The sequence below is a fragment of the Hetaerina americana genome, unplaced genomic scaffold (genome assembly GCF_022747635.1).
Source record: "Hetaerina americana unplaced genomic scaffold, ioHetAmer1.1.p SCAF_4, whole genome shotgun sequence".
Taxonomy (NCBI): Eukaryota; Metazoa; Arthropoda; class Insecta; order Odonata; family Calopterygidae; genus Hetaerina; species Hetaerina americana.
Genome location: NW_027286985.1, coordinates 68,903,772 through 68,917,658, shown reverse-complemented (window position 1 = coordinate 68,917,658; position 13,887 = coordinate 68,903,772). Strand labels below are relative to the sequence as shown.

At 38.4% G+C, this 13,887-nt stretch overlaps 1 protein-coding gene across 1 annotated transcript in view; it reads right to left on the bottom strand.

Annotated features, from left to right (window-relative positions):
* Gprk1 (G protein-coupled receptor kinase 1) overlaps positions 1-13,887 on the bottom strand; it is a 1,192,964-nt gene that overhangs the window by 778,546 nt on the left and 400,531 nt on the right. Inside the window, exon 2 of the mRNA XM_071589974.1 lies at positions 11,004-11,080. Within this exon, the coding sequence (XP_071446075.1) occupies positions 11,004-11,080 (77 nt within the window). The remainder of the gene's footprint in view (positions 1-11,003; positions 11,081-13,887) is intronic.

The window sequence follows — 13,887 nt, the reverse complement described above, 5'->3', positions numbered from 1 at the left end:
CGCCTAGTACCCTTAACTGTGCCGCCTACCCTAATAACTGCCACTGCGTACTCCTATGTTCACTCAGCAGCATGACATATAAGTCACTTTCCGTCATGACCATCCCCTTACCTGAGAATGAAGATTTATCGCTGAATAACGACAAAATAAAAATTGGTAATTCCACGCATAAAATAACCTTTACTACTAATAATAATGCGACATAGGTTTTATTTAGATTATTTTACAAGAGGAAATACGACGTTTTCTTTTTACGTTATTCAGCGTGGAATAAATCCACCTAGTTACGCCAGAAACGAATAATTATCTCATCGGGTTTAATGAATGACACATGATGCACGATTTCATACAACGCATGAATATGATTCTTAGTTTTTGAATACCAATAGATTCATTGCATTTGATTTATATGTGATACAACCCTTTTCAACCTTGCTAGAAAGTGTATGCTGCGCAAAGAAAACTTCCATGAATATCCTGACATTGTACTGACGCATGAGATAAACGTAGACTTTTCACAAAAGCCTTCAACTAATACAATTTTTCACCCTTTCCTTACCAAGTGCAAGCACAAAACTGGAAATAAATCCTAATGATCGACATTCGTTTGTCACCCGTATTTGAATCGCGTCTATCTCATTACAGAAACCTTTGAATGATGAAGGTTTGAGCATAGCCAAAATTTGCACAGCACGCGGCTGAATGGAGAGTCAAAGAAGCGACCGGATTAATTTCGTCCTTAGCAGAGCAGACTCACCCATTTCATGATTATTCAAATCACTAACGTTTAAATATTTCGATTAGCATGACATTTCCATGATTGACAAACAAAAGTCTTGATTTACACTCTACCAAATATTTCAGAGTTTGCGCAGTTTTTCGTGCTTAGGCAGAGGATGTTTTAAAAAGTATCAATGGATGATTCGCAAAATAGCAAAAAGAATACCCACTTCAGGGTAATAGCTGGACACAGTCAGCATGGAATGAAATAAAACTTCGAAGAGAATTCGGGAAAAAATGTTTTCAAATTTGAACTATTCCCGAATGCAAAACAATATTTCAGGGGAAAGGCACAAACCAGATGGAACGCAGGAAATCTTCATTCCTACTGGAGCACTAAGCGCGGAACTTGCAAATCTTAAGGGGAGTAAAAAAAAGTATCGAAAGTTTGAAAGAGGGCCAAGCGAGTCCCTGCTTTTAGGGAGATAGAAGCAGGTTTCTGTTTTTTTAAAGACATGCCTGATTCAATTTTTCCTCTCCAGTTTCCTTGTTTATTCCAGGGTATAGAAATCTAATTTGAATAAAAGATGAAAAACATTTCTAAGAAATTCTAGAATTGCAAACTATAGGATAAGACAAAATATAAGCTCACGGGTATTACAATGGGTGGGGATCGAAATAATTTAAGCGAGCAATCCGTGCTGTTTTTCCCGTTTAACGGCACGTACCTACCTACTTGCAAAAATGACATCAGTTGACTCGTAACCGGATGAACTATTTGAAAGCAGATGGTTTCCCCGAAGAGCTTTTCGGTAACAAAAGATCTTCAATCCGTGTAAGAAACTAATTAGGCACCAGAGCTCCCAGAAGATACTTTTATTGGCAGTAGCGTAGGAGATCCGAGTCAATATTTTTCTACACGATCCGCCGTTGGGCACATTGGTATGCATTCGAAATTCCCAAACAAGCGAGTAAATACACAAACTAAATATCGAGTGCCACTTTGGAATTATAAGAACCACCTTAGTCGAAAGAGAAAAATGGGAACTTTAATGGGACGGAAAATAGAAAGAACACAGTCGATACTATTTTACTTTCCTAAACGGATTTTATATAGCGTTCAAACGTTGTTTCCTGCATGATAACAAGGCACATTTTTCTTTCCTTCCCTCGCATTGACCCACGTGAAACACAATACCTCGTCCTTACAGAGAAATAAGATTTTTTCCCCAATACTAAGTGATCTGAAAAGTTCTCGTTTCCAAACAAAATGGGTATCAAGAGAGTTCTACGGGAATTGAATTCATTCTCGAGCATAGTCAACGTCACATGAGTATTGCCACGTTCAGATTTGCAATAAGATAGCGAAATATCTATTTTCGGATTGAGGAGGCCAAGCAAAGAGAATCCCAAGAGATTAAAATCTTGTGAAAAATAAGAGAAAACAATTACGAACACGTAAAGGTTTCCACCGCCTAGAAAGGCTTAGGAACAACGGTTCTATAAATGCGTATCTAAGAGTTAAGAGCAAAACATAAAACTAAATTTAATTTTCGAGGGATAGGAAAGTCACGGAAACCAGAATATTTCAAAACATAGGCCCAAATCTTCTGGTTTCATGAAGAGTTTACGAAGAATATCATATAGGTACAACAAGGTAACAGTCACCAACGGTTTGACTGTTTAATACTTTCAGATCTATGAGTACCACGTAATTATTTCCAAACTGGTTTAACTTAAATCACGGTTGTCAGTTCGGTCTACTTATAGCCATATAAATTTAAGTTAATTAAGCGTTATCTGAAGGGTTAATACTGTTTTGAAACGCCGTTAGCAACATCCATTTGGTTTTTTCCACATCTTCCACCTTGTATTATGAAGTTTAAAACGGGAGTTGGTAGCATGTGCTTCTGATTAACAACCATTGCTATTTTACTGCATGAAATTATTGACTGATTGAGCATCAAGTTCAAATTTATTGCCAATTTGGCCGCTGTGTTTGTTTCATAATTAAGAACACCCTGCCTAATAATTATAAACACATCGCACATTGTTCCATACGCGAAAAGAGCATTATCAACGCCCAGAAACAACGGCATAAATAATGTACTCGTTAAAGTATGACGTGAAACTTTCTCATCGTGCCCACTGGATAGGACATTGAAGAATTCAAAAAAATCAAGAGATACGGAATAGAATATTTAGAAATCGCACTCTAGCGCGATCCAAGCTCGGCGATTATCCTCCAATGGTTTTACATTTCAGATCGAGGATTCCCTCTGCGTCCCCAGGGTGTTACAGTATGTCCTTGTTATCTCCGAACATATCTATGGCAGAATGGAGCCTTTCCTCGGCGCACCTTGAGAAAGCATCTCTTTCCGAAACCACTACCAAAGCTTTCTTCGCTTTTCCCTCCAGCCTGGGGCGAGCTCACGTCATAAGCGGAGGACTTAAATCAAGATACTACCGCTAAGGAGGAAGCCGGAATAATGATGGCACGCAAAATTCTATAACGATTCATCAACCGCTAAAGCTATCAAAAAATAAGATCGATATAAGTTCAATACTATCGGAAACTATCCATCCATTTTTAATAATATCGGACTCGATATACCGAACTGTCATATGGCATATTAGAAGCAAAACATCGAACGATCGGCACACATGACATAAGATTCTGTTTAGAAAATGATGTATTTTGAGAAAGAAACAATTTTCTGTGGTTTTTTCCAAGGAGATATACATGTATCTTTTGCCACCGTAATAAAGCGTGTAAAAATGGTATTTCGAAAAAGACTTTCCCAACCATGAGCTGAGTAACGTATTGCTGGTATCTAATTCACTATGAACTCAACGAAACTTTTAAATGATTTGATTTATTCCTGGTGTGCCTAGGGAACCGATATTTTGAACAATTCCGTTCTTAGTAGCAGAAACTTTTGAAAAATAAAAAACTTTTTCAAAATAAAAAAATCAAGTTTTGAAATGTTTGTAACAACGACCAAACATAGAGTGCGATTTTGTCAAAAGGCAATTCCAACACAAAAATCGATACGTATTCATCAGTAATATTTGGCAGTGCTTACATCGATAATTTTTCTCTCATGAAAAATTAAGTAGCGACACAAATATAAATCAGCAATGTAATAGTATCGGATTTCATGGCCAACATCAATTGATGCTTATATTCCTTGAGCGCTGTTTCTTTTTGGACACCATTACCAATACGTAAGTTATTCCTTAATTTTCTTAAATCAGTGAGTTCAAACAAAAGGATCCAAAAATTAATTTGGCTGGGCTATTGACAGACAGTGTCGGTCAATAAGAAGTATTGGATAGTTCAACACGGACAGAGTCCCGCCCAAAAAATAGAAAATGATTTAGATGCCAGTTTTTTTCGCGATGCGCATAAAGAATCATTATCAATAAATATCCGCAATCAATTCCACCCATTCTAAATTAGGTCATTGTAAGGAAATGCTGGGGGTTATCAAAAATGGAAGAGAAAAAGGGTGGAGGAAATGTAGAAATGTAGTGAGTGGTATGTTGATGAGGCCCTGATATAGAAGGGAGGACGTTGAGAAATTAGGGTTGAGGAAATATCGGAAAAGAAATACTTAGCTATTCCACAAATATTTTATTAAACACGACCTTGGTTTCGAACTTGATGATGACTTTTTAAGTCGAAACCTAGGTCGTGTTTAATAAAATATATGTGGAATAACTAAGTATTTATTTTCCGATATGAATCGCTTCCACAAAGTGACGCCTCAAACCATGTTATTCGTTGATGAAATAAGTTGATAGGCTTTTTATACAGAATAAAAATAGTCAGGAGTTACAAAGACATGGACAAATAAATAATACAGGGCACAGGAAGAGGAAGATCTCACAATACTTATAAATAAAAAATACTTTGGGACCGTTCAAAAACCTTCTAAGTAGATTTAACACATTACAAGGAAAAAATTAATAAGAAAAATGTACAACATAAATATAGCACATTCAACTTTTCAATTCAATTTATTCTAAAATCATATTATTTATCTGTCTACATATATTGTAAAGTTTATGTAATTAAAATGAGAACATGAAGCTTTAATAAAACAGAAGGAGGAAAAATGTCAAAAAAAACTCACAGCAACTAACCCAATGGTTAGTTTGATAGGCAGGAGTAGAGCTCGCCTAGTGCTAAGCTAATCGGGACTCTCCAGTCGGTAGCCCGGAGTCCTACCCACAGTATTACCACATCACGTGTAGAGGAAATAAGCTGAACGAAAATAGAAGATAATGGTGGAAAGAGCTCCCTTCTGCACTAAAAAAATATATATTTTATAAACAGGCAATTTTGCGTGTCATTCAGTAAAAAAATTATTACCGATATTTTTATATTGGTCTATTCTTTCTACTCCGCCTGATTGTTCCTATATATTAGCACTAATAACTAATCTTAACAATAATCCCCTTAAATGGAGATTGCAGCGGACGTAAATATGCGAAAAAAAGAGAAAACGATGTTTTAATGTATTTTGGTCCAACCCGCGTGGTTCCAGAGGGTGACTCGACTTACGTAAATGTATGTATGCATGTATGTATATATTTACACACACATACATACATACAAGTAAGAAGCGAAAGAAAGCGATCGCGACGAAAGATTATCATTCCGCGTACTGGCAACGGTGGACAACATCGGTCCGCCCACGTTTTAGGAACCAAATACTAGACGAGATACGCTTAAATATGCTTTAAAATCCCGTCGTGGTGCCGTGATTTCGCGTTAGTGACCAGCCCACGATCAACACGGAAAAAAATCAGGCTGCTGCCAAAAACAGGGGAAAATACAGGCTGCCTACTCCAGGGCACAAAAAAAGCAACTCAGGCAATCGAAATTGAAGATGTCGCGACAGGTTTTTTGCCCTGAGACCTCGCCAAAAGGCGGATTGCAGCCCCATGAAATATTAATTACGCTCAAAACAAACAACGGAGACAATCCAATTACCTTCAGCATAGTCCTGCGAACTGCAGTAGTTTCCTCAACTACGAAGAAATTTATATGCACCCTTAGGAGCTTTGAGCGAATTAACCCTTAGATAAATATAGTGCGTAACAACGTCCAACTTAGAGCTGGCAAGGCAACTCTCGTACGGGTCACAAATCACCTGGACCTTTTTGGACACTCAATTCCGAGTTTATTCTCCTACAGAGTCGAATGACTCCGGTCCAGATGATGCTACAGGGTACAGAAACTAGTCGGCAGTAAAAACTCTATTCTGTGGAAACGCCACGCTATTTCATTATTTCTTTTTCACCAGTACTTCTATGTTTTTTTTCTTACCATCCGTAATTTCACGTTTCCTCGTAATTTTTCAAGCTCACATTTGAAAGCTATTCAATCTACTCGAATCATCTTGTCTCCACGAGCAAGTTTCCGAGCCATGCAAAACTACTCTCCCTTATCAGTGCAATCACAAATCTGTTCCTCACACCCTTGGTTAGAGGTCCTATTAACACCTCCCCCTCCTTTCTCCTAAAAAAGCTCCTTTGACTAAAGCAATTCCTTAAGATACCTGAAAAAGCTCACTTTGATTCACCAGAGGGATGGAGTTAAAAGAAAGGCGTTTTGATAGGTGTTTGGCTTACCTAGAGAGTACGTAAATGAATCACCAAATAGATGAGAATAAAAGGAATGAATGGTTTCGAGGAGAATATGTAAACATGGAAAGTAATGGATGAATTTTGGATACGAATACTCCCAAGAAGAAAAATAATAGCAGTCTTAGAAAAAGAAGAACTTGCATATTTATGAACGTGAAAGATGGGAAAGGATCGCGTGAGGACAGGACGGTAAGGCAGAAAAGAGAGGATAGAAAAAGGGATTAAGCTTCCTCAAATAAATGAAGCTCTGTTGCTTGCCTGACCCGAAAGGAAGCAAACTAAAGGGAATTTATGATCAAATAATTGTATGATACGCATTTCATAATTGTGTAATAGCAAGAGTGAAGCGAAGGGCGGCCCTTCCTTTAGGGAAAGGAAATCATTGAACGGCCAACCTATGACTAAGTTGAGATGTGAATTCGGGAGGGAGAGACCACTTCTCTCGGCGACGGCGAGATTCACCATCATTGCCTGAATTCACACGTTGCACTGATCCAGAAAGACGACTCGCGTAGGGAAAGCACAGCCTGGGCTCTAGAGAAGACGGGAGGAAATAAGACGGCGTTGGGGACCTGAAAATCTTACTCTGTACTAAGGAGCCACGTAGGCCATAGCAGATGGAATAAGGCCACCAGCCATTAGAATACTTGGTTCTTATTAGCGTTGGATATCATTTCATTTTCGCAATATTCATATATTGATACGTTATGTTTTGGTTTCGAAATATGCAAAGGAAAAGGATCTCTTGCGCTTGTTCTCTCCGCTCTGATCGGCAGTCAATTTCTATTAAATACTTAAAAGTCCCCGTCTACCAATGAAATGCAAGGCTAAAATTATTTCCTCTCTGCCGCCACTATACCCTAATTATGAGTATTTATGAAATAATTTAAGTCACTTCAGTTAGGATTTAAATCTTGCCGGATCTCACGCGGAGTGGCACACACATTGCAACTATGTATCATATTTATCCATGACAATGCCTACTAAATTATAGGACAATCCGCCATCTCACTGCAGGGAATCTACTGCATTCATTTTCCAGCGATTGAATAATCATATATTTCACTTTTACAGCTCATCAGCAACACCTTTTTTCAACTTAACAAGTGAACATAAGGCAATTAAATGGTCCATGGTGTTACAGGCCCTATGGAAAACCAGGCAAGGTTGGATAATCTAAAATACGGATTGTTATCCCCATTGACTTGTTCAATATCCTAGAAAGCGTTCCTTATCTCTATGAGATAAACACAATGCCATCAGCGGATGCACGTGAAATTCTTTCTGGAACGATATCTACTGTCAGAGTTCTCAAACTAAATAACCTAAAGGATATATTTTTTCAGTCAGGTACAGAGAATGGAATGAAAACATCACAACAGAGATAGAAGTGGGAATGTTAGGAGCGGGAAGTAGGAACGACGACGGGCAAAAGAAGTCGTTCTATAGTTAATCTATTGAAAGCAAACGTTACAAGTCCAGGGATGCAAATTACATCAACGTGCTGGTACCAGCATAATCTCAGACCCACCATCTCAGGCCGCCTACGCGTAGAGGCCTCGCTAAGGGGGGATTAATGCCGACGGAAAACAGAATGATGAGAGTTCACTCGCCACCAATTCCGAGAGCCACCATTGGCTATGCGTCTTCGATAGTGATTAAGACAAATTGTCTTGTTCCAGCCTCGTAACATCAGGGTAATCACAAAACGGCCGCCTGCCATGGGGAGGAATGTGAAATAACTCACGGAGAATATCGGACGGTGCCGTTTGTGTTCGCGGGATGTCCGATGTACTCGGAATATAGACCTTCCACGGCGGTCTTCATAACGATAAGAATCACACTGCAAGATATATACGTTTCATGGCGTAGGGTTTGCAGGAGAAAACACACGAGATAAATGAAAGCCGAAATAATTTTTCGGGGTGCTCGGATAGAAGTTTTTAATAATTACAATTCGACAAAGCCGAAGGCAGTAGCCATTTATAAAACGTTTTTACAAAGATATTTCCATTTCATTTTAATAGACAACTGAATATACATCGCAATTTTTTTATTTGTCAAATATTCCAATTGAAGAAACTTTAATTCAGAAACAGTTTAAATTGCCATTAAAAAATTTAAGATTAAAATAATTACACAAAAGATACTTAAGCTATAGGATATAATATTGAGTTAATTGAGAATATCTGCTTAGACTAAACACTGAGTTATGGAATAGAATACACCCAGGTATACCGTGAGATAATCTGCATGACTTAAAATTACAATACACGCGTAGATAAGCATCCTTGGGAGAAAATAAGATAAAAATTGAAAAATGATCGTGACTCCTCCTAAGACCCAAAGTAAAATTTCATTAACAATTGCAATCAACCCGAAGGTCAGTTTGGCAGGCGATGGTAGAGTTCACCCAATACTAAGCCCCACACGGTGCGTGAAATTCACACATCAGGGCAGGGGGTCAGTTCCTTTCCCTGTGCCGGCTATGGTTTCCCACGAAGATATGGTACCCAAAAAATCACACAGCTTGGGTGGAGCTGAGGGTGCCCGGAGGCATCACTTGAAGTTGAACCCATGTTATTAGGTCTCTAAGCTTGCGCCCTACACACTGGACTACCAAGTCCCCTAAAATTTGATTATGCTTGAAATATTTTACAGAGAGAAGTTTTTGCTATAGAAAAGTATATTCCACAAACATTGGAAATCAATATGAAACCGCTAAGAGTCAAAATGAAACCCTGAAATTGTGGGTTAATGGAAAAAGTTGATAAAGGGAGTGTCAGATAACTCTTAAGTCTATCGATTACAACTATCAAGGGGCTTAAGTTTGGTTTTTGTTGCGATTACGATTGTTCGGGGGAAGTTATCACATGCCGATTGCATTGTTCTATAAATATTTGTATATTCAACGAATCATGACAGCAGCTAATATTTAATACTAATAATTTCCGAGGACTAAGAACTTTATTGCTATTCCAACTTCCGTTTAACCCTGAGATCACAATCTTCGACCTTGTCATTTGGTTTTCCCAAGGACGAAACCACCAGTTTACAGGCAACTTTCTAAGGGCATAGCCACCCGCATGCGATTGTGAAGGCTCATGAGTCAAGCTACGTAGTTGAAAACTCGAGTGGGATGGTGGTCGAAGAAAATGTTTTTTACATGAATGAAAATGTAAATGAAAAAACAGAATATTTGAGGTAAAGTGGTTGAACATTAATATTTATCACTTTTTTCAACAGAAAGACATACCCAAGTAATAAAGTATTGTTATGATCGGGTGGCGATGCAAAGCGATGATATTTCAGGATAGAGTAAGATAATCCATACAAATTACAACAACATGAATAATGGTAATATGCTATGACATGTATTATGAGAGGGGTCGAGTCTTTGAGCAATAGTTTTGTTTGATGCGGGAGAGTCCTTGTGGGGAGTGGCAGAGGGACTCGATCTCGTTGCCTTTTATGTGCAGGCGGACGCATTTACTCATATAACCAAGCCGAACTCGAGAGACGAACACCTTTGAAGGCCTGTGCCTTTCCTAAGAAAACCGTATTCATAGTCAATCTCCTTTCAGCTCCGGGAGTGCCTTAGGAGTCACTTGCGTCGGATAACAAGCATTATTGCCGAAGGGAATGATCGTCTCCTAACTTTTCAGTCTAGGAGACTGAAAAGTTAGGAGACGATCACTTACTCTTTGGGCCAAAACCTACTAGCCTCCGCATCTCGGGGATTTGCATTAAGTTCTTCCGTGTAACCCCTTTAAGATAACTTACTTTACGTAAAGATTTTCTCATCGATTCAACAGTGCGATCAATTCTTTTCTCTTCATGTAAATTGTATCGTAGGAAGCAAACTTCCTTACAAAGCTTCATCAAAAATTAAACGGAACCGAATTTAAAGCAGTGGTCAGTTGAGAAGGAAACACAAAGAAGTGTCATAAGAAAGTAGATAAAAGTAAATGCAAGGTTATTGGGTGACAAACCTTCCAAAAGACTGTAAACTTTAACTGCGATTAGAATTTAGTTAAACTCAAAAATTAACTACACATCACAATACATTAAAATGTTGTCTATGAAATCTATTTGAGTATTAAAATTAAAGTGGATTAACATTTACTTTGTTAAAGTTTATCATATCTCTACCAGAGTTTTAACAAAAAAATGTGGGTTCTGGAGAGGCCGTTTGATGACATAAATCTTAATCGGATCTCGAGTTTTTAACCCGATGCTGTAAACACTTAAACCATATACAGTAGCAATAATGAGAAATTACGAATTTTTTCAAATAAATTGCAACTTTTTCATACGATTTTTATGACCACTCTAATGGATGTAATACACCGATAATAAGATGACGAAAATTATAACTACATTTTTCTTGTGGAGCGCGAGGCACAAAAAACATCCCTGTTGCCCCAGCTCAAAAGGGGACGATGATCTCCCCTTTAAAGTGGTTTCGCCAACGTGCAAAAAAAAAAGATGGGCCGAATCGATACAAGAAACTTGGATTTCGTTGAAATGGGCTCTGACCCGTACATCACAGTTCCCTTGACACATTTACGTACTAATGAGAAGAAAACAATGTTCACTGAAGAGAAAAGGAATTAAAAACTCACCAAGCATTTGGTTGAAGATCTTGTCGAAGTTGACTTCTCCTTTCTTCTCAAGGTACTTATGCATGACACTGCGAACACTGCAAGAAAATCAAAAAAAATATTGAGAACGCTAAACTTGACACAGATTGACACAAATGAACAGGTTCATCCTTGGATCAGGTCATTATCTCTCACCGAATTTCGAAGCGAATACCCAAATAAATTGTCCTCTTTCCTTTCTCAGAAAAAATCCTTAACGGTTTAATGAAGAAAAAAGGGAAAGACCAAAATTCACCAGAATTCGAAGCGACATCAAAATATACATATAGGTAAATTTTGCAGGAATAAATTCAAAACAATAACTTAATGTCTGATGCGGAACACTATCCGAAAAAGGAGATCGCTTTAACACCACGATCGGAAGTCAGTCATTAGGGACATTAGGGAACTACTGGGTGAAAAATGGCTCAGAGTTGCCCACAAAATAATTCAAGGGAAAAAAATTAGATGTGAAAGTACCAACTTTTTACATCTGAAATACACTTCTTTAGCCCCTTGGAAATTTTTCATCGCGGATATTAGAGCCTTTACAAGGAGTTAATTCTTACAAAAAACACATTCACATCAAGATGTGTCCTAGGAAATGCACTAGTAGATACTTCCGTAAACTCTGGTAAAGGAATACATGAGATAGAAAGATAAACATCCAGCACCGCAATTGAAGCAAATGAGAAGGGAAGGAACATGGGACGTGAAAATCAGTGCGGTTTAGCATTTCGGTTCGCACAACTTAAAGCCATTCAGATGCATCTTCAATACGTTTAAAACTCGCGAGAAACCTGTAGGTGATCGGCAGAGGGTACATCCACACTAGTCACAGAAAGAAAGCGAAAAGTAGTGGTCACGTACCGTAGATGAAAGAAGAGTATGAGACGATTAGACTATTATGAACGAGAAAGGCTATCACGAAACTTTATCTCACGCAAGACAGTAAAAATGCCGAGCGTCATTTCCGTGGTAAGGGGACAACCAACCATTGACAAATAAGAAAGATTGCTAATCCTACAAAAAATAATTCCATCGTATGCTAATGAATAAACGAACATCAACCACGAAAGGAGAAAACAAAAATAGGGAAATACCCAGACCCTTCAAACACTCACTATGACAGGTGTGTTCAATAAATAATGGGAATTTGGGTTGCTTGGAAAGAATTTTATTTATTCGTCTACATCAATGTTCACCCCTTTGAATTAATCCCCATTAGGTACTATACACTTATGTCGGCCCTTTTCCAATCCTTGGAACACTTCTGGAACTTGATCTTTGGTAGACCTTTTAGCTCTCTTAGCGATGCGTGTTTAATCTCATCTATGCTAGTAAAACGACGGCCCTTTAAGGTTCTCTTTTTATTTTGGGAACCGAAAAAAACCACACGGAGCGATATCTGGCGAATATGGAAGCTGGGACATCATTATCGTGCTGATTTTGGCCAAATAATCACGAGCAAGCAGTGGGTAGTGTAAGCAGGTGGATTATCTTGGAGCACATGCATTTTTTCGCCATAAGTACGGGCGTTATTTTGCACAACTTCATGAAAAAGGCGTTGAACTTGTAAGTAATACAATTTATTCCTTTTTTGACCTTGAGTCACGATCTCATGGTGCATTCTGCCGTGCACCATACGCTATGCGAAATTACGAAATTCCCGTTACTTTTGGAACACACTTCCTACGTGCTATTAGTAGCCGTAGCTAGACAAAAGAAAAAATTGAAAATCTTCAGAAATTAAGTTCCCGGTTTGAACCCGTAAGGTGACTATTTTCGCTGTGAATGCAAGCAGAGCAGAGAATCAGGGTTCGAGAACAGAACGGAAGTGATCCCCAATGAACATGCGGAATTGATAAACAGCCTAAGTACCCACTGAGGTCTATCCTGATCTAAAACACCGATCTTCCCGTTTAAACTTGAGGTTAAAGAAATGTTCCGCATTTAAATAGACCATCCAACGGTTTACTTTATCAACTAAACTATTTAAAACGGAATCAAGAAGCATGCTCCCGAAGCTATATATTTCCGACACCACCAAAAAACTCGCTATGAAAAGTCAATCTTTTCCCTCAAGCTAATTGAGAAGAAGAAACTGGCAGCCGGATATACAAGCATACACTGCTCTCCTGTAATCCACTCCTCAAAACTAAAATAAGTCGAGCTACAATTCCTCTGAGTAAGTTCTTATATACAATAAAAAACTTCAGCAGACTCAGTATGTGCAAATTACAAAAACTTATAAAATGACTTGGAGCTTTGAAAAACGCCGAGGTTATTTGGTAAGGTTTAAAAATTTATTTCCTCGAAATTATTGAGGATGTGACATCAGAGGCCCAATGAATCCCAAGTTTTCTTACGTCAAGGTCAGTAATCATTGGGACTAATCACTACTCTTTCAATCCGAAGATTCATCGACTGCAGCCATCCATTCCTTCCCACCCCGTGCTGATTATCTGATGCCTTGATGGCTCTCTTCTGAAACACATGTACATCCCTCTTTAACAGGACGATTTAATTGTCCTTTGGCCTTCCTCACGGGAAATTTCTATCTACATATTCTCCATTTTATTATATTCTTTGCAAATTCGTTGCGTCCCAATCCATCTGGTTTTTCTTTTCCCTAAGGTGCTCTATATTATCTGTTCCTCTTCTATTTTTCCGTATGCATATCCATTTCATACATTACCAGCCCATTTAGTCCTCGGAATTCACCACTTACCGAAGGCTTTCACTCTTCTCTGTTATCCTTCCTTTTCCCTGGTCCATGCCGCTGACTCATTCAATACCACACTCGGCGTGAATGCTTTTACAAACTGCTTGCTTGTCTATAATCGTATCTTCTTCAGGTTCTGAA